This window comes from Plectropomus leopardus, chromosome 23 (genome assembly GCF_008729295.1).
Source record: "Plectropomus leopardus isolate mb chromosome 23, YSFRI_Pleo_2.0, whole genome shotgun sequence".
NCBI lineage: Eukaryota > Metazoa > Chordata > Actinopteri > Perciformes > Serranidae > Plectropomus > Plectropomus leopardus.
In genome coordinates, this window is record NC_056485.1 from 12,721,762 (window position 1) to 12,743,137 (window position 21,376).

General features: G+C 39.3%; 1 protein-coding gene across 4 annotated transcripts in view; it reads right to left on the reverse strand.

Annotated features, from left to right (window-relative positions):
* Nucleotides 1–21,376, reverse strand: part of trmt44 (tRNA methyltransferase 44 homolog) — a 38,533-nt gene that overhangs the window by 6,626 nt on the left and 10,531 nt on the right. For 2 of the 4 annotated variants that reach the window (XR_006107118.1, XR_006107117.1), the window contains exons 11-12: nucleotides 18,214–18,330; nucleotides 16,985–17,384 (exon numbers count right to left, since the gene is read on the reverse strand). Coding sequence is in view for 1 of the 4 variants with exons in the window: in XM_042512452.1 (XP_042368386.1) it covers nucleotides 17,155–17,384; nucleotides 18,214–18,330 (347 nt within the window). In the remaining 3 variants the exon portion in view is untranslated. Of the gene's footprint in view, nucleotides 1–15,988; nucleotides 17,385–18,213; nucleotides 18,331–21,376 lie in introns of those variants that run through there. The other 2 variants (XR_006107119.1, XM_042512452.1) reach the window with 2 other exon arrangements.

Sequence of the window (21,376 nt, forward strand, 5' to 3'; positions counted from 1 at the left end):
TGTGTGTGTGCGTGCGTGCGTGCGTGCGTGCGTGCGTGCGTGTGTGTGTGTGCAGGCTTTATATGTTGCACAATTAGAATAGATTTGCAAATAAAAATCTGACATTAAAACTTGCTGATCTCATATTTAAGAGGATTTATGTTGGATTCAGGATTCATTCAGTCCCATTAAATATTTAACTTGTGTAACACCTTTATAGACTGCAAACTGCTTTCAGACTTTAAAGTAAGTATCAGACAACATTATATTATTATTATTATTGGGATGATCGGCAGTGTTGTAGAAGCGAAATCTGGGTGTACACACTAAATTTCAGCCCCTTTACCAGCAAGATGAAATGATAGATGATCATTTCCATCCAAGTAGTGCTCAAACATCTATGATATTTTAAAAAGTAACATTTTCACTGGCTTCCATGCTGATTTCTACTTTTTACCAACCTGTTTTCCGGCTGTGAAGACCGAAATAAACCTCCTACACACACATAAAGGCATACTCCTCTGCTGCAGAGCCCTGTGCACGGTGCTCTACTGGCAGTGGAAAAGGAGGCTATCGCCTATCTTTAGTCCGTTTTTTCCATGTTTAAAAACCCTGCATACTTGTGCTAATTTCAAGTTTCGAGAAGTTTGTCACTGCCTTTGGAGCAGCTGAGAACTGCACAGGTTCTTCCTGACGTAAGTAAAAGTAACGTTACACAAAAAGTAAAGGCAGAAGTTCAAAAAAATTACATTTCTGAGGAAAGTTTGCAGTTAAACCTGTGTATTGAGGGGAGACGCCATCGCAGTAATGGCAACTTGTTTGCCTTCAGGATACTTCCCTGGATTTGTTTGTAACTCAGCTAACACATTATAGTAACAGACTTCTCAAATGATTTTCAAAGTGATCAAAAAATCATGCAAAAAAAACAAAAACATACAGCAATCACATGCACGTTGTTCCTCACACAATCAGGGTCTCATGTCTCTCAATCACAGCATCGCTCTGTTTCGGCTCAAACTCTATAAAAAATACTCATAAATATACAGTGTCTCAAGTGAATAAAAAAAAAAAAGAGAAGCAACTGGCTACAATAGCCTTTTTTAGCACCTGTGTGTCATTGTGTTTTCCCAGACATCTGATATGATATGTTATTGAAAATTGAGGCTCAGCACTGCTGGTTGGCAAACAAAAGGAGCGGGGGAATAGCTTTCATGAGTACTGTGCAGCTGCCACAGGTAAAACAGGAAGCGCCTGTGATGAGTCATGTTCCCATAGCAACACCCTCAGTCTGAGAAGCTATCGCACCATCTCTGGCAGCACATGCTCTCGACGTGGATGTAAATATCATTTACATGGGGGTTGTTATGGGCATCTAAGGGGATTATGAGGCCTCTATTATCTGCTGCTTTTTTAAAATTCCATATCAAAAGAAGAACATGGAGATTATATTGTTTTTACGGTAGGTGAGCAACTGGAGGAGTAATTTGGAAAGCTGGTCATAACATGTGCATCATGACACATTTCTCATGGCCCACATTCATTTCTCCTATGACCGAATGGTCTCTTCCGCCCTCAGATAGCCCCTGGTTTTATCAAACCTGAGAATGGTTTGGTCCACCGCAGGTGTCCAAAGCTCTGTCAAAGCTTTGTTCACAATGAGCCCTCTTTTATCTGCAGACCTAAAGGAGTGGATGCAGAGATAGCAGGGGTGAGGAAGAAGCAGAAATAGATTGCTTTGACCCAATGAGGACAGATCACATAAAGCCACATTTGAAAGGACTCCTTTAGTGTTTTATTAATGACCCAGCAGGCTGTGTCCTGCCTATTTATTGATTTCTTCATCAATCCTTTCGTGCAGTCAAAGACTTTCTTTATGAGGCTTTGAAATATATTAAACAGGCTTCCTGGATGCCTTTGCAACAGATATGAGGAAGAATAGTGGAGCATTGTATCAAACTGTTGACTATTTGGTTTGGATATAAAGCGCATTCCTTTGATTCGGGGTCACAAACACATTGTTATTCGAGAGGGTTCATGACCACACAGTCAGAGCGTCCAGCGGGCAAACGGAGCAGGAAAACTGTCTTTCTTGGCAGCGACAGCGGAGAGAGCAGTGCAAGAGCAGACTGTAACCTGAGTCTGAGTGGAACAGATTGACAGTGAGCCACTAAGCACATCGAGCAGACACACTGCATTCATTATCATTAGGCGACAGGAGCGCTTTGAAGCCAGCCGAGGCTCCAGTGGGCAGACGGAGCAGGCCAGCAGGCACGTGATGGAGCATTACAGCTCCTGCAGCAAACTATCAAAAGAGCCTCCTAAAACGTGCAGGCACACTGATGAAGAAAGCATTACTTTTACAGGGAGGGTGAGATGGACGGGCCTTTAGAAATGATGTGCAGAGATCACGACTGCTCTCTAAGATTAATGTGCCACTGCATGTCAGAGCTGTCACTTAATGTTAACACTGCTGCAGGACATTACCAAAATAAAACAATGGGCTACTATTGAAGTTGATATATTGTCACGAATATCATTTAAGTTTGACAAAATTGTTAATTCAACATACACTTACTATCTTTTTTTTTTCCCAACCCGATCTGAGGGTCTTCATCATCAGTTGTTATGGAGATTATTCAGGATGACCAAACATGTTCTCATCCTAAGCTGTCACATGTTGCAACTTTGTAGTGGACTTCTGCATGTATTTTTTCTATTTTAGGTGTCCTTCTGCATTTGCTTTGCTTAACCGTGATGTCAAGAAATGCACATGGTGGGATTACGCTGCAAGTGGTTAAATATTGACAAAACAAGCACATGGCAACAGACGCCAGAACTTCAACTTACGCAAATGCTGGCACGGATGGTTAGGTTTAAGCAATTCAGCTAATTTTAGACTTTCATTCTGACAAATTACTAGCGTGAAGCAAAAATTAAACACTGATGGATATGAAGAATTTAATAAGTTCCAGTAAAGGCTTGTAATTTTTTTTTGTCAGCCTTATTATGATTATTACCTTTAATACTTCTGTTATGCTTGTATGTTAATTATGTTACCAATCTGAAGAATTTCCACTCGCAGAAAAGCAGGCGTAACTGTTAAAAAAAACGATTACGTTGAATTAAATGTGATTATTTTAAGATGTTACATAAAGTGTTTTATCAAGAAAATCGGCTCAAAGACACTAAAGTGAGCAGCAGACACACCGGCTGCTCCAGTAGAGTTATGGCGCCCTGCGTTGGGTACAGAGAGCACTATGTAGCGTACAGTACAGCTTTGTAAATTATCCATCACTCTGTCCAATAATGAGCCCATCACTGTCATCCATAACAAAAGCCCACACATTAATGACCCTCTGCAATTACACCATTATACCATTACAGAGTGACACAGATGGATTCCATGGTGTGCATTTTTACTAAATGGATAAATGTTCATTGTTATTCATTGCTGCTGTTGGAGGAAAATCAAGTCATGTCCCGAGAGAAACTGAGAACCGTGCCACGTTTTTTCAGGTGAATTTCACCACAGGTAGTGAGTTTTGGGAGGCTTTAACAAGTCTATGCTTTGTTAAACTCATTCATCACATAAATCATATTAGTGCTAATTCTAAAGGCCTTTTAATGTTAAATGTGAAATTTAGGGTTTTAACATGGGGGTCTATGGGGATCATGCTGCCTTCAGGTGCGCCTCGGAAATATCAGATTTACCGTATTTGTGAGTTACAAGCACGTGAATGGCTCTCCAAAGTCGTAATTGTGAACGGGAAATTGGGAAATTTCAATGATACTCGGGTTGCCAAGTTGTGACTTTTGCGTTACGTTTACACATTTTAGTATATCCACTTGGTATATTGATCCATTATAATAAAAAAATCAAAACATAGAAATGACATTTTTCAAAAAGTGCTATAATAATACTACTAATAATAGAATTATTATTATTATTATTATTATGTAAAGTAATTTAAAATACATATATGTACATATATATGTATATATATAAATTTATATATAAAAAATTATAATTCTAATAATTATTATTTTTCCCTAGCTTCATTAAAAACAATTTTCCAATAATACTAATTGGTTGCAATTTGCAGAACAGTTCATATCGCCATTATTCCCATGTTTTCAACAGAAAGCAATCCAAATTTGCTTAGATTACAGAGGTTTAAATAATCGTAAAGGTGTCTGAACGCAGCACAAGAAGTGATGTTGTTCCAGATTTAAGGGTTAAAGTGTGATTTCATTATTATCCAAAAATTAGCTTGATATTTTACAGTGTGTGTAAGTCAACAATTACGGCAGTGTGGAGCTGCGTTTTGACATTTCCTCTACTGACAGTGAATACATTATGAGATCTATCGTTTCACCAGCTGTCTCCCTGTGCCCTAGCCCTTTGCCATAATAAACACACACAGTCTAAGCATTGACTCACTCCTCTCTAGCTCGGCCTGTTTTCTTCTCTCTCCGTGCTCTCACACACACACACACACACACACACACACACACACACACACACACACACACTGATCCAAAGCTGAATCCCCTGTGGTAGCAGTGTGTCCTGGCTCTGCATCTCACAGTACCTCGGCTCTTACTCATCCTCGTCTAACCTTCACTGCGACCCATCTGCCTTCAGGACAAGACTCCCCCAGAACAGGCTGCATCCAAAAACATCTGCTTCGACCATCCTTCAAGGCATTTTCCAGGATCGGATGGCCTTAAAGGTGTGGACTGCAGTGTAGTGACTCATGCTAAATAAGTCGCATGAGTAAGGGAGGGCCAAGCAGTAAAGTAGTCACCACACACTCTGGGTCAGGACAGCAACCTTTCTGACACAGCAAACACACACCGTCATTGGATATTTATAAGGATTTACAGGCTGCACAGTTGGAGTTTGGGTATGTTAGGTGTAATAGGACTGCAGAAGTCACTAGCATGCATTGTGCAGAGGAAGTGTGCTTCCCGTCTCCAAAAAACTACAGTCTGGGCACCGGTGGGCGAGCTTCACGGCTCAGCTGCCAGAAGTACAAGAGTGTATTTGTACCAGACAGTTCCCAAGTGCATGTGTGTACGTTTTTGTGTGTGTGTGTGTGTGTGTGTGTGTAGTCTTTCTTTGCTGTACAACTACTCCCACTGGCTGTGTCCTTAAACAAATGTGTGTTTTAGTCAAACTGAAGGTGCTGTCCATTCTGGGTGAAGAGATGATGATACAGCTTCTTACTAAAGTCGGTCAAATTTGATAAATATTTCAGAACCATTAAAGTTCTTCCCGATTTTCTACATCAGCAAAGCAAATGAGGAGAAACCAGTCACTGCCTGACTGCACTCTGTGGCGCTCCCTACTGTAAAGCACCTTGACCTTTTGTAAAAAGCCATGAAATACACTGAATGAATGATATGAAGGGATGAGTGTGTTTGTGATATTGTTTTTCGTCATTGTTATGTTTTGGTTGTTGCTTTGTTTGTTGTTGTACGTTGTTTTTTGGTCATTTTGTTTGTCGTCACGTGTTATTTTTATGCAGGTTACGGTTCATTTTATAGTTGTTTGTTTTGGTTGTTGCTGGTGTTTTTAGGGGAGGGTTTTTTTGTTTATTGTTGTTTGTTTTGGTTGTTGTTATGTCCATTGTTGGTTGCTTTTTTTGGCTGTTTTAGTTGTTTTTGTTTGTTGTCATTTTTCGGTTGTTGCTTTGCGATTGTCTGTTTTTCAGTTGCTTATTTTAGTTGTTAGCTTTTGGGGTGTTTGTTTTGTTTGCTGTTTTTTGGTTGCTGTTATGTCTATTATTGATCGTTTGCTTTTGTTTGGGTTGGTGCTGGAGTTTGGTTGTTTGTTATGTTTACTGCAAAGTATTTAGGTTTTTTAGATAATTGTTTGTTTCGATTGGGATTTTTTTTTGTTGTCATGTGTTTTGGTTGTCTGTTTTGTGTGTTGTCATCTTTTGGTTGTTGCTTGTTGATCTTTGTCTGTTTTGTAGTTTTTTGTTTTGGTTGTTTTTTTTCATCATATGTTTTGGTTGTTATTTTGCTTGTTTAGATATTTGTTTTGTAAGTGGAATGTTACTGCATGAACAAATGTGACAGAAAACACTGATTCCAGTCTTACAGTCAATTTTGCTGTGAAAAGAAGAAGGCGGCTCCCAAAAGACAAAGCGGTCAGAAAGCAAGGCACAGTTAATCTGAGCTGGTTATCTAACGTCAATACTTTGGGGTGAAGTTTCACGGAGAAATGTTTTGGAAACAGCAGATATCAACAACAGTGAGTTTGGCATTGAATACTTGGACAGAGTTTTAGTCTTGTTCATTTATCCTGATTTAAATAATGACTTTGCTTTTTGGACTATTTTATTTGGGGAAAGTTTTTGCAGCACTATGTGTTGAGACTAAATGAATCACTTTGAGAAGTTTGTAAAAGAGACAAAGGTTTCTCAGTGAGTGAAATTAAACTTCCCGATGCCCTTACTTTCTGGAGAATGGAAATGGAGTGAAAATATACACAGTATGATGTATGTTTTCTTTAAAACGTGTAAACCATTGAGTTCCTGTGGACAGTCTGTGCAGTAGCATGGCTTTAGCATTTTGTATCATTCCCGAAAAACCATTTGTCACTGCTTAAAACAGAGAGAAGAGAAATTGCGGTCCGCTGCTTGAACCTTTTCATGGGGGCTCATCATTAATTCAGATACATTTTGCACAAATTAGTATGATTTAAGTGATTTAGCAGCTGTGAGCAGCCAATTAATCAATGCACTGGCAGCCCACCAGCTCCAAAATTTTGCGGCCTGTCATTGCAAGATTGATTCTGCCACACTGGCAGATGTCATTACTTTTTTAGTGTAGTCCATGCAGTATTAACAAGTGTTACGTAACCCTAATCAGAGAAGTAAAGTGAGGCTTTGAGAAACCTCCATACCAGCAATTTCTCGTTAATCTTTAATTAAGCATAAGGTGCAGCGTTGATTCATCCTTTCTCGACAAGTGCTATTTTCAGCCGCCGTCGCCCACTCTTACCCTCTCTGGGGAGGCGGAGGGAGTCTTTAAAAGCCAAGAAGAGGCTAACAAACATTCCTGTCAAAGCACGATTAGATTGAGAAAGGCCATTTTAAAGCGGATGCCGTTTTTTGATTGCGGACGCGCAGGCTGGTTTAAATAATGAACGTGTCTGCTCTGTGTGGCTTTTGTGTTTGGTATCATGTTAAAGATTTAGACAATCTCTTCAGTGATGAAACTGGGCGATCAATCATAGTTAAGCCAAAACAGGAAGTCCTTCAGATCTGTTATTTGTGTGTTTTGGCACTTTAATTTTTTGGTCTTGCCACTGCCACCATGATCACATTGTGCACTCATGTTTAATATCATTACATGGCCATGTTTCTCACATTTACATGATTATGACACATAACACTCTCAAAGACAGCAGCACTAAATATTTTAGGCCCATATCTTTCAGGGTGAGTGCTCTGCACAGAACAAAGATAAAGTACAGCCTACGTACTTCAACATGAGTCGGATTTACATGTACAGTAAAAAAATCTTACAGCATCAATAATATGCCCGTAAAATCTCAGAATATCTACACTACTTTGCATCAGTTATATTACATTCACATGTTTAAATGAGGCTATAAGGCTTATACATTTACCAGTGGGGTTTAAGGCAAACGTTACGCACCATCAAATCGACCGAAAAGTGAAGAAATCATTTGACATTTTGGGAAACGCTGCTTATTTTAGCATAAACCTGGAAGCGAAGGGACACAGCTACACTCTGCCCTCGAATACGCCTCCCGACACATCTATTACAAGTTTATCTGAATTGTTCAGTCTATACTCAAACAAAAATTAAAAAGTTTTAGGTGTAATGTGCTGTAAATATTTCTCAACAACCAAAAGTTTATCAGTCAGACAAGCTATGGGAAATCACTTAACTGCAGTGCTGCTAGCTAGCATGGAACTAGATTTTTTTCTGTAGCCTAATTTTAAATATATAATCACAAATATATATTTCTTGATATTTTTCTCTAGTTTTGTGGCAATTTTCTAATGATCCCCTCTCTCTCCCTCTCTTTTAAAAACTTATTTTCAGTTGTTTTTTTTTTCCTTTTTCTTTTTTGGTCACTTTTTATAGATTTTTTTGTTTTGTTTGTTTCTTTGTTTCAAATCTGCTGGACATTTCATGCCAAGCTGCTAATGGCCTTTTTTCCCCATGTTTTTGAAAGACATCACCCCAATTTGCTGGTGTTTCACAGGATTAATTGCATTCATAGAGTTAAAGGTGGTTATTGTGACATTAATACTGCTTTGTAAAACTATAATTTTATTCTGCTGCAGCACAAACAGGACCTGTAGGTGAATCAAACCCACATCAAATATGTCATCTTTCATTATCCAAACAACGCAGCAGTAGTCGTGTCTGTGTTTTGACACTGTGCGCCCTCCCCTGTGCGGCCACGCGGATCTGTTGAAACTGTTTGACTTTTCCTTATTGGCTTCAAGCAAACATGCAGCTAATATTTGAAGAGGCTGTGCTTGATGGAAGGTAAACATGGATGCTTTTATATTTGTCATGCACGGTTTAATTGCAGGATTATGTCCATCCGCCCTGCAACAATACGGTATCTGTTCAATCAGGGTGTGACCATGGTTTGACAAGAGACTTCTGGGTAATGCAGTGTAAGTGGCTTTTTTCTACTATGTGTAGCTGTCAAAGCACAGCGGACCAACAGGCAGCTGCTTTTGTGCCATCTGGGTCACCTCGGCTGTCGCCCATGGTAACGACACCCCCTCCCAGTTTCAGCCTCAATAGTAAACCCCCATTTTCACTTCGCATCAGAGCTGCCGAGCTACTCTTATGTTGGTCAGATATGTTTCCTTTTTTCACTTTAGCAATTTAGTGAAGGCGAGTGGTTTAACTCATGGGAGCAGGATGCTGACAGCAGTTCTTCGTGTAATGATCATTTAAAGGCGAGATGTCACTAAAAGCAAAACAGATTATGTAATATTGCATCATGGAACCAAACGTCCCAAGTGAAGGATACAATACAGTTCATCCCTGTAAGCTGCTAATGATTTGAGAAAGTAAATGTGCAACAATATGCTGATAATTTCTCACCAAATTATCTTTTTTATATACAACGTGTGACTCAGTTGATAGTACAAAGGGTTTTGTCCAGCCATTTGTGCCATTTATCTCATAACTGGGCCTATTTTTTCCGACAACAAAAAACTATCTAAGAAAAAATACAAGAGTTCGTGTGAATTTGAAGCCTACTTTTGATGGATTTTTATTTATTTATTTATTTGACAAATGGGAAGATCTTTCATGGCAATTTGCTACTGATTTGGGGGATTAGGATGTGGTTAGAATTTTTGTAGGCTGCATCCTTTTTATGTTTCGGATCGATTTTGTCTTCCTTTTTTTTCATTTTCTTTGTCTTCATTCTTTATAGGATTTGGTTTTCCTTTTTTGCTCTCCAGTTTCCTCTCTATCTGTTTTCTGAGGCTTTTGTCAAGTTTTTTGTTTGGAAGAAATGTATTATATTTGTGCTAAAGTGTATTTTTTTCCTTGACTTGGTGTCTCTATAAGTGTGAATTATTTATTTATTTTCTCTGCAATAGTCATTTAAAAAGGTTGGGTTTTTTTGCATTTATCACCAGCACTGCCTGGCAGGCATCTCCCATCACCACTGACCAAAACAGTTTTTTTCTTCACCAAAAACCGGAAAAGCAGAACCTGTGGGTGTGCGACAAGATGATACATTCAGAGTGAAAGCAGTAGCAAGTCAGTGAGGCGTCATCTCTGAATATTTAACGATGTCATCGTAGTTGCAACTGTGTAGCTGTTTGTACAGTCCTGAAATGCAGAACAGAGCTTCAACTAAATAACAGCAATTCACAAAACAGAAGAGCAGTTTGCAACCAGCAAACTGGGTCCAGCACTGTGTAAAAACACAGCAACAATTCACAAAACACAACAGCATATGCAAAACACAAATTTGCAAAATTCAACAGCAGTTTGCAAAATCACTATGACCGCAATTTGTGAAATGCAACAGCAATTCACTAAAACACAACAGCAACTTGGAAAACGCAATAGCAATTCACTAAAACACAACAGCACTTCGCAAAACAACAGAAATTCACAAAAACAAAACAGCCTCTCGGAAAAACACAGCAATTTTCAAAACGCAACAGCAACTTGCAAATTCACAACACCTCAGGAAAACACAAATTTGCAAAACTCAACAGCAGTTTGCAAAATCACTACGACCGCAATTTGTAAAATGCAACAGCAATTCACAAAACCCAACAGCAACTTGGAAAACGCAACAGCAACTCCCAAAAACACAACAGTATTTTGCAAGACGACAACAGCAGTTCACAGAACCAGAAATTATAGTTCAGTTTTTCATCGTTTGTGTTTACATGAAGCATTTTACTCGTGATTATCACTCATGTAAACATGTAACCTCCATACTCAGTGTTTTCATGCTCTCGAGACACTACAGTCGCTGAGATTTAAGGTGGTAATTTGAATAGAGCATGGAAAAAAAAGGAAAATCCATATTTGGATCTGTTTAGCACTGGAGGAAAGGGAAGGACTGGGAGAGTGGGAATTCACACACTGTGAGGCACCACTTTTTTTGCAGAACACAGTATTAAATTAACATCTCATCAAACATTAATTCAGTGGATTGGCTCCCAGGTGGATATTTGAACAGGCAAAAGAAATGTATTTAGATGCTGTGGATCAATCTAAGAGTAAAAGTTAAGGTTTTCTATTCACTGGGATTCTGTTGAAAAATATATATCCTCATTTCAGTTTAGTAAACGAGATAAATCAGTAAATAAACGAAAGCTTTAGACTTGTGGGAACACATGAACTCTGTTCTAATTTTAACTCCATGTAAATGTGAGTGAATTGGGTAGATGCCATGGCACAACCCGTGTGTGTGTTGTGTATTTCCAGCTCTGTGTCGAGAAGAAGCACCATCCACGCTCCATCTCCACTGCCAACTTTTTGAAGTGTGTGCTGAATGGTGAAATGTCAAATGGAAACATTTTCAAACAGACCCCCCCCCCCATCTCTCTCTTTCTCTCTCTCGCTTCATGCGATGCCACAGTGACGGAGCACCGGGTATTACAGCTGGAGAGCCTAACACCCTTATCTCTGAGTGTCACCCAGGTCTGAGGTGATGATGAAGGACGAGGGAGGGGGTGCTGTATGGGCTGGTGAAAAGGAGTGTCCTGCCAGAACAGTATAACACTCTGAGTATCGGGTGCAGATACAATATAGAGACTAAAGTGTGTTATCCGCTGTGACCATCTGCTTGTCAGCTTTGAGATATTGATCGAGCGCCTGGATGAAAATATCATCCTCGACTTATCAAGTGGGAAAGGATTTAAGATGTGTTTTGGACTTTTCTGTGGTTGTAAAATCCTCCAAGGAGCCCCCCTTTTTTAAAGTTAAAGAACAAAGTTTGAAAAAGTTCATATATGAGTATTTTCTATGTTATTATCTCTGACGTTATTAAACCAAAAGCAATTGAATAATTGGTGAATAATCAGAATAAAAGGTACTCCATCAGATGAAGAGAAAAAAGTTAAAAAGTAATCAGATTAAGAGGAATACATTTTTTAACATGCATATATTTCTATGTAGTGTTAAGAGAAGTAGGACATCAACAAAGTACCATTATTTGATCCATCTTTTTTAAATGTAACCTCTTATTTCGAAGGGTTTTCCATATGTTGAATCAACTTATTGTTGCTACCTGCTTTTTAAACGCTTTTTAAATCCTGCCTGTAATCCCGTCCCTCTTACACAGACCTCTGTTGTACACTACTACTTCATCTGTTGGCAGCTTAAAGGCGAAACAACTCTGGCAGCAAGGTGGCATAACGGCGCAAAATTCCCGCCTTGAACAGGCAGCTATTTATTAGTCTTAGAAGCCACATTAAAAGTGAAACACAGCTACTGTTTGAGCTCCTGTCAGCAGAGTACAGTATTTCCACCAATTTAAGAGGGTAATGATAATTTAATTAAATGGCAACAGCTAATAAAATCTAGCAACAGTTCAGACAGCAAAAAAACAGCTGCTTGCTTTAAAATCAAGAATAGTTTAAAAATCACAAATAATTTCCAGAGCTAAATTTGCTTCCTTTATCATTGCAGAAAAGAAACATCTGAAAGGTGTAGAAACATGCGTGGTGAACTGTCAACTGGGGGGAAAAAAGAATACGTTCCACTGATTCATGCGTGACTAAATACAGATATTAAAACAAAATGATGCACTTCTCTCCAGTACTCTCTCAAACAAAATAAAACTAAGAAGAAAAAGAAGGTTCTGTAAGGCAGCAACAGTCAAAAGAATTCATCGCAGTGACAGCTGTCAGCGTCGCAGTCCTACGCAGCTCGCTTTGCTGAGAGAGACTTGCGTACGTCACAGGCCCTATGGTGCCACGATGAATAAAACATGAAGGAAACACAGAGAAAGTTGTTGGCTTAGGCAAAGGGATGCAGCCACTTCTCCCTGACCTAGATTTCAGACATGGGGAGTCATTTTGTCTGCTAATGTGTTCCCCCTCCGTCTTTTCTTTTGCTTTCACCATCTCTAATTTATTCCTTTGGAAATTTTAAGAGCTGATGGACATCATTCAAACACTGTACGGGAATGGACCGGTGGAAACCGAGGAAAGAAAAATGTTTTCCTCTTGAGTTTTTGCAAGATATCACTGACATGCGAAATGTTGTTTGCAGAATAAACAACTGAAGCTGCTGTTTAGTATCAGACGGATCCACTTCTAAAGGAAACCGTTTGTTTACATAGTTCACATAGTTTTCGACTGGAACAGCAACACGATCCTGATATCTGGAAATTTAATGGCACACACAGGAACTGATGTTGTGCTGTGAAGCTCGACTGTCTCCTAACTTACTGGTTCACAACCGCTACGTGCAAGCCCACTCACGACCCCTATTCACAGGCAGCTCGACACATATTTGGTTGAACTGCTGACAGCTCGCACATATACAGAATGTGTGAGCTGTGAGCAGTTTAACCAAATGGATCACTTTCTTTTCTCAGACAGAAAAAAAAGCAAACATTTGGGAAAAGACAAGGGAAAACGAGCATACTTTTGTGTTGTGATCATGTTTTTTTCTTGTGTTTTACTATCTTCTAAATCAGTGGGTCCACATTTTGTCCTTAATTCTTAGTTTAAGGTCCACACATTAGATAAATGACCATATATTCAATTCTATTTCCCAAAATGTACACAACACATGGGCTTGGAATACAATGAAATAAACCGTATTGCAAGAATAAAGTGTAATTACTTAAAATTTAGTAAATAAATAGCACTTCAGCCAAACAGAGAACATATTATTGCTTCAAGATCAGTGACATAAAAAAGCTGCAAAGGTATGTTATTAGGCAAAATAATACCAAGAACGGGTAAATAAAATAGTATCTGAAGAGCAACTAAAAAAAAAAAGCCCTTTGCAAGAACGTCAAATTGCAGTGTTTTTTTTAACAAACTTGACTTGTTTACAAGTCACTTGCGGCCCATTCAGAGCCACATGCCACCAGTTGAGAACCACTGTTCTAAATCACCTTGAGAACCAGTGAAAAGCTTAACATCTGGGTGTAAAATTTTCAGGATTTGCATTTCCTGCAGCCATTATGCCACAAAACTGAGTGTTTTAGAGAGGCCTAAGCTTTGTTTGCAATAGAGCCGTCAAAATCATGTGTTTTCTAGCAACACAGCGGCAGCATTTCCAACTGTGATTGTGGCACAAAAATCAGTATTCTAAGCCCAAACATGATCTTTTCTGAACCATAACTAATAGATTTTTGTGCCTAAAATACCACACGTTAACTAAAGCATTGCTGAAACACAAAGAAAGTTGCAACATGTTTGTCACATAATTAAATCAAAATTACCAAACCTAATCGAAATCTTTATATCCATGGGCTATGCAGATGTTTTGTTTGTAGCAGTTGTTGTTTGTGGCACAATGATGCAGTCTTCAGATGGCCTGTTTACGTCAGGGCTGAGGGGAGGGAGAGTGTAGAGGGGGATGGAGGGGTGTGGGGAGTAATTTTGCTCGCTCTGGCTCGCCTCTGATCTCCACGGCAGCGGTGCGAGGCAGACATAAACAGTCATAATTATGGCTTATTGAACAGCGGTCAGAAAGGGCTGGGGTCAAAGGGTCATGACAAGAGTGGATGCAAGACTGTGGTGTTGGGGATTGCGCAGGTGAACGGCCCCGCTGCCCGGCCACGTCACACTCGTCTGCAGTTAAATGTAGGGCAGCAGGTCGATGGTAGCGGATGATCTTTGCAGACCCGGGGCAGCAGGAGTATTTTCATGAATTGATTTCCTCCTGGAAACATAATGACTTGTGGGGGGGGCGGGGTCAAGTGAGGGAGAGCTGATTTGAGGAGGTCATTAAAACTCGCACATTGCTGTGCACATTATGTTGGAGTACTGCTTGTCAAACCACTGCTACACTCGCTGCCTGCTCCTCTGTACTTTATGTCCATCACAGCTGAAGTCTCATTTGTGTTTAAATTGCCTTTCATCAACCGGATATTGTCCAGAAAACTAAACCCTTCATTGGTGTGAGATCTCTCTACCAGTGTACATGTACGTCTGCATCAATATTCAATGACACAGCCAATAGCTGCAGGGTATTTGAGGGCATCCAGTCCACTAATATGTAACTAACCTTTTGGTGTCTTTCTCAACCACAGTATGGATTTTAAACACTAAACAGAAAAATAAGGGAACAATTCAGTGCACATGATTAACAATGACTCACTGCAGTGTTGTGTCCTGACAACAACCGAAGAATAAACTACTGTAAGAGGCGACCATTATAGCAAAATGCTTACTCAGTTATTATCAGTTATGTTGTTGGTGTGGAAAAAATGATTATTGCTTTAGGAAAGTTACAGTTAAATTACAGTTGACTTTGAGGAGCTTACCTTAGGAAGAGCAGTTTTTATGGGCGTCAACGGCACACTTCGACGTTAATCTGTGTCTGTTTCTTTCTTTTAGAAAGCACTAATTAAAACAGAAACAGCAAATAATGATAAAAGTCATTAGGACATGCTGACTGACGAAGTCATTTCAACATTGTAATGATAGAATACACCACCTGTGTGATATAAGTGTACCTGGGGTATGTTGGGAACCCCAGCTAACAGGGTGGATGCAGTTGCTTTTTAAAGGGTCAGTTCATCTAATTATCAGTTACTAAAAAATATGAGATATGAAGTCAGAACTTGAACTTTCTATGTGAAAGTCAAAATGATGAGCTAGTAAGTAAAAACTATGGGATTTTAAGTAAAAAGAATGACTGCATCAATCAAAATAATGAGATAGTAAGGTGTAGATAGTGTAAGTGATTACTTTTTAAATCAAAATTATTACTTATAAAAAAGTCATGAGATACTAAGCAAAAATTTTAGGTAAAAAAAACCAAAACAAAACAGCTTTACAGGTGAAAGGAAAAATATGTATTCTTTTTATTTCTGGGTGAACTGTCCCTTGAAATCAAAATTATTAGATACAATATATAGACTAAATTCTAATAAGTTACAATTATAAGATACTAAGTCAAAAAAATATGCCTTACTACTCAAAATTATGAGGTACTGCATGAAAAGTAGAAGATAATGAATAATGAATAATAAGTGTAGACATTTTTCCATCAAAATCCTGAAATAGTAAATCAAACAAATATGAGAAAGTAAACAACAACTACAAGACAACTCTAAATTTAGACTTTTAAGTCAAATGATGATAAATTAAATAGAAGATAACAAATGAAAACAGCCTTCTAAAGTCAAAATTATGAGATAATTAGTCAGAATCTGGGCCTATCTCACACTTTTTTTCCTGGCAGAAAGTGGCTTCCATGGGATGCCCTCTAGCTCACCTGGTAGAGCGGGTGGCCCATGTACAGAGGCTACATCCTTGCCACAGCAGCCGTGGGTTCGAATCCCCTCTCTCTCCCTTTCATGCTGTCACTGTCCTATCCAACAAAGGCAAAAAAGCCCCAAAAAATACCTTAGAAATAGAAAGAACTTGCCTTCCACAGTTGTAAAAAATGTTTTCATTATTTGGGTGAACAGTGGTCAGTTTACACATTAGTGGCACCAAATGGCAAAACAAGATACCCAAAATATGCTTTCACTTATTGTCAGGAAACTACACTGTGTAACTACCTTAAAAAAACAAAAAACAAAAAACATTATTCACTGTCACAATTGCAAAACTTGATAGATTTAATATTCTGCTCTTTTACCTCAATGGCTTCATTATTGTTGTTCAAATAAACAAACAAATCCCCGAGGAGATGCTTCCCATCACCCCGCTGCAGTCCCTGAGTGGGCCTTAACTGTTTTTGACATTTGAGCCACAGGGTGATGGCACACTGTGTTAGAGAGACACAGCAGTGAGCCCCCGTCCAGAGGGGACAACATGCAGCTCACCCCTCAGCTACTGCCAACAAATAATTCATGCCGCTAACATTTACTTTGTTCAAACGCTGTCGGGCCTCTATCCTCCACCCTGCCTGTGAACCTCAAAGTACCTGTCTGACGTGAATTAAGTGTCTAAGTGAAAGCTTTTAAAGTTTTGCTGCAGTGGAGAGAAAAGTTGAAAGACAGCCTGAGTGCTCGACAACAAAGAAATCTATCACAGATTTGATTATCTTTAAGTAAAAAAAAAGAAGCAGCTTGTAATACACTTTAATAAACGCTAAGTGTAAAATTTTCCGAGCTTAGCAGAAGCCCGTTTCTCAAAATAAATGAAAGAAAGAAAACTCTGAAAGCAGACAATGTAACCCGGTGTTGTGAAAAAGTGAAACCTAACGCTGCACCAGGAAGCATCACATTCTGGCAGCCTCGCACCGAAAAAAAAGTGGTCAGTGTGAAATTTCAAGACCTCATTTTCCAGAAATAATAAAATGTGGCATTAATAAAACTCACACTGCTTGGACCTGAACTTCTTCCTCTTGGCGGCTGTGGGACTTGATGTCGGGACTTTTCCAGGAGGTTCAGTGAACTCAGTGAATGCTGTTAATTAGAGAAGCAGTTCCTGAGTTTTATAATCTACTAATAAATGAGTTCAAATGACCTGTTCAGAACAAATGAGCCAATCAAAAGGCATTTTTCATCTTCTTCAGAGGTCTGGTTGAGGGTCGGAGGTCGTCAGGTCCATGAGCGAAGGCACAGTGTTCGGCCTGCAGGGGGCAGCACTGAGGGTGGTGGTCGTAGAACCAGCAGGGCCGAGTTTTCAGAGCACCAGGTGCAACAGGCTTCCTCTGGGTATCCGCCCTGGAGGACTTCCTGTCCCGCCAGTCTCTTATGTGCACCCTCCCACCTTCCACTGAAAGACAAGGAACGACAGAAAGACACAGGACCTCTTCAGAACAAAGTGCTACCTTTAAAACTCACAGGTAAAGCTGTTCCTATTGACCAGGGATACTCAACTTGCTATGCTTGGGGGCCACTTTTGCCAAAAGACAGAAGGCCAGGGGCCAGTTGCAGCACCCCATACATGTTTTAGGATTTTAGGACATTTCTAGGACTTCAGGACGCCACTAGGATTTCTGAAGACTTCAAGGATTTCAGGATGTTTCTCTCATTTTAAGACATTTCTAAGACTTCAGGACATTAGGATCATTTTGGGACATTTATTTTAGGATGATTCTAAGATTTCAGGAAGTTTAGTGCTGGACATTTACAGGATTTTAGATAATTTCTAGATTTTAGGATGTTTATTTTTGGACATTTCTAGGATTTTAGGGCATTTTTAAGATTTTGGGATTTTCTAGGAATTCAGGACATTTCTAGGATTTTAGGACATTAAGGGCTTAGCTCGGACCTCTGTTGGTGGCTCCATATAAGATAACATAAAACATATATAAAACATAGATATATTATGATACAATGCCATACAATACGACAACACGCGACAAGACAAGATAAGACAAGACAAGATAAAACAAGATAAAACAAGACATGACAAGACAAGACAAGACAAGACAAGGCACGGCACGGCACGGCACGGCACGGCACGACACGACAAGACGCGATAAGACGCGATAAGACGCGATACGATACGATACGATACGATACGATACGATACGATACGATACGATACATTATGTTATAAGTAGCCCTGAAAATGTATATAAAGCGTGTTGTCCAACTACCTCTGAAGACTTGGTGGTTGTTCTTGAGCAGCGTCTGAAGGCCTCCACACTCCTTCTTCAGGAGCTGCAGGGTTTCCTGCTCCAACAGCCCGGCGACCTCGCTCACAGAGAGGCTGCCTGAGGAGCAGGGAGGAGAGGAAGAAAAGAAAGAAAGAGCAAAGTGTCACAAAGGAGCAGAAGGAGGTCTATCGATGTCACATTCATCAATATATTAGCACGCTGCTTCAGGCATGCACTAAAATAATTTTTATTCACCACTGCAGCGTAAGAAACAAGCATCCAATGGCTTGCGTCAATGTCACCGGTTGTTTGGACAGAGGCAGAGCAACAACATGAAAATGCTCCAGGAGTGAGAGGGAGATCAATGCGACATACCGAACATTTTAGCAGAAAAGAGAGGGAGAAAGAAAAACACCTCAGTCACTGTCTTTTAGTGTAAGTCAGGGCTGTGAAGTGTGCTCAATTAAAGCTGCTCCAACAAGCTGTCAGGGCAACCAGCATGAATTTTACCACTGGATCTCCCACCGGCCTTTAAGAGCGTGAGTCACTGTCGTCACTCCCCCACTGGGACAGTAATTTTAGATACCAAAGAGCAAAAAAGTAGAAAGGGCCATATTAAAATGCATAAAGCTACGAGTTTAGAGAAAAGTAAGCAGACAAATGACGTACTCGGAGCTGCTTTGAAATTTTCTGTATTTCTGGATTTGCCCTTTTAACCCCAGAAGAGAATTCAATCAGGATTGACCTTTGCTTTGTACAAATGACAGTCTTTCTCCTGTTTTCTCTGACATATTGGAGAGGGACACACCACAGGATTTCCAATGCCCCTTTGTACTGTTTCATAACAATATTTGACCTAAATCTGCAGACATCATAATGCCATCTTCATCATACTTCTACACCGAATCTCTGGTGGCACTCCAGACAACCCCAACTGGTTTAGAGATGATTAAATGTGAGCGAATTTCACTGTGAAATATATTGTCTTTGCCTCCGATCCAAGTTCAGCTGGACAAAGAATTAAATTTACCATCTCAGCGTTAATATTATTTATGACTTTACACTAAATGTACAACTGAATTTTACAGCTGTGATGGTTTTCTAAAGCATATTGTCCACCAAAATAAATCCTAAACTTAGCTGGCCATATTGCTGAGTTAATCCCTGAAATATGCAACACACTCCCACATTCACACACACTTGCACGGCCAAACACAGTGCACTGCCGAGTGTGAAACTGGGCAGACTGCCGTCCTCCAGCCCAGACGCCAGGGAGCTCCGGGCCTTAATATAATATCAATACGCCTTTAGAGCTGCCCTTTGCTGCCTACCATGTTAATGGGGATTAATGGGAGAAAGGCAGTATTGACGGAGCAGAATCTGCTTGGACTAAGACCAACAGAGACGGTTATTAATGGCTTGGCTTAACATACAGTTTTTAAGGCAGAAACGTCCCCTGTGCAAACAGCAACCGCTGTAACTGATTGTTGCTGACGATTGTTTTTGCTGCTTAAACTGATTCAGAATCAGGCTGAACGGAGGAAATCAGCTCTAAGATTGCTGAGTGGTGAATAAATCAGAGCAGCAACTGACCACAAAAGTCAGCCAGTATGCTTCCTCTGACTTCCTGTAACATTCACAATAAACGACAAAGTCCTATTGATTACATATATTGCACTACAATACCATACCCCCCAGTTACATCACTGATCTCCTCCCTCCTTACTCCACCTAATGACCAATCCAGTCAACAAATTTTGGCCTTTTATTAATTCCCCGCTCCAACTGCCATACAAAAAATGATCGCACATTCTCTGTTAGCCCAAATCAGCTTCCCCAAGCTATGACTGTTTGGACTGGTTTCCGAAAACACACCTTTTATAGGCTTTTTGTAGGCTGTTTTGTTTATTTATTCATTTATATTTTGAGTGTGTGTGTGTAAATTTCCATACATACATACATATATATATAATGGATGCTTAGTTAATATCTCTCAAAATATAAATGAATACATGAACAAAACAGCCAACTATATATATATATATATATATATATATATATATATAACTTCACTTACTTTTTAACTCTCTTTAAAGGAATACTTCATCCAAAAAGTATATCTATCAATTGTATCACATTTATATATCAATTATTCAGGCTGTGTTACTTTGAATCATGCAGATGTTTTTCTTGCATGTCTCTGGTGAACAAAAATCGTTTTCACAAGTTTTCTTTCATGAATTTAAGGTAACTAAGCATGAATCATTGATAGATTAATGGTCATTTTGTGGCATACAAATTTGCTCATTAATATTGATATTAATTTAATTGCCTTTCAAAACCTTAAAATGCTCAGAATAATTTCTTAACCTGCGAGCCAGATTCATCCAAAGGGGTCACAAAATGATTAAAAAGTTGGGAAAGATGAGAAAAACAATATTTCTGCTTCATAAAATCATCATTGTTTTTACTTACCTTAGTTCTTACTGTTTTCTTGTGAAGTCAAGTCTTGTGAAAAGCCAAATTAGCACCATCCCATTCTTAACAATACTTATAGATACAGGATTTTTTTTAAATTTCCAATATAATATTATGTATGGCTGCTATCTTTATTATAGAATATTGGAACAATTACCGTCTAGATTATTCTAGCAAACAGTCTGGTCTTTAAATTGTTAGGGAATGGTGAAAACTTCATATTGCAATTTCGCACAGGCCAAGATGACATGGCAAGCTTGATGACACAAGCTTGTTTTGCCAATTTTTCATAAAAGACAACTTAAAGGATCGATAGTGTGGGACTTAGGGTAATCTATTAGCAGAAATGGAAAAAAAATGTTGGTAACTATGTTTTTTTTTAGTGTATAATCACCTGAAACGAAGAATTGTTGCGTTTTCATTTTGTTTATATCTGCATAGGGAGTTGCAATCTGCAGCCTCACCGCTGGATACCACAAAATCCTGCACATTGCTCTTTGAAATGATTGCTGCAGATTTACTCTTTTTTGACCGACTTATTGATATTTTGACTGATCCGTTGTGGTGGTATCATTATAAAGAGCTCAAATGTGAGCTGAGTGCAACTGAAATTTGTGTAAACTACTTGACGATGATTCTACAACGCACAACTTGCTGCAGGGTCTCCTGAAGGACTCTGGGACTA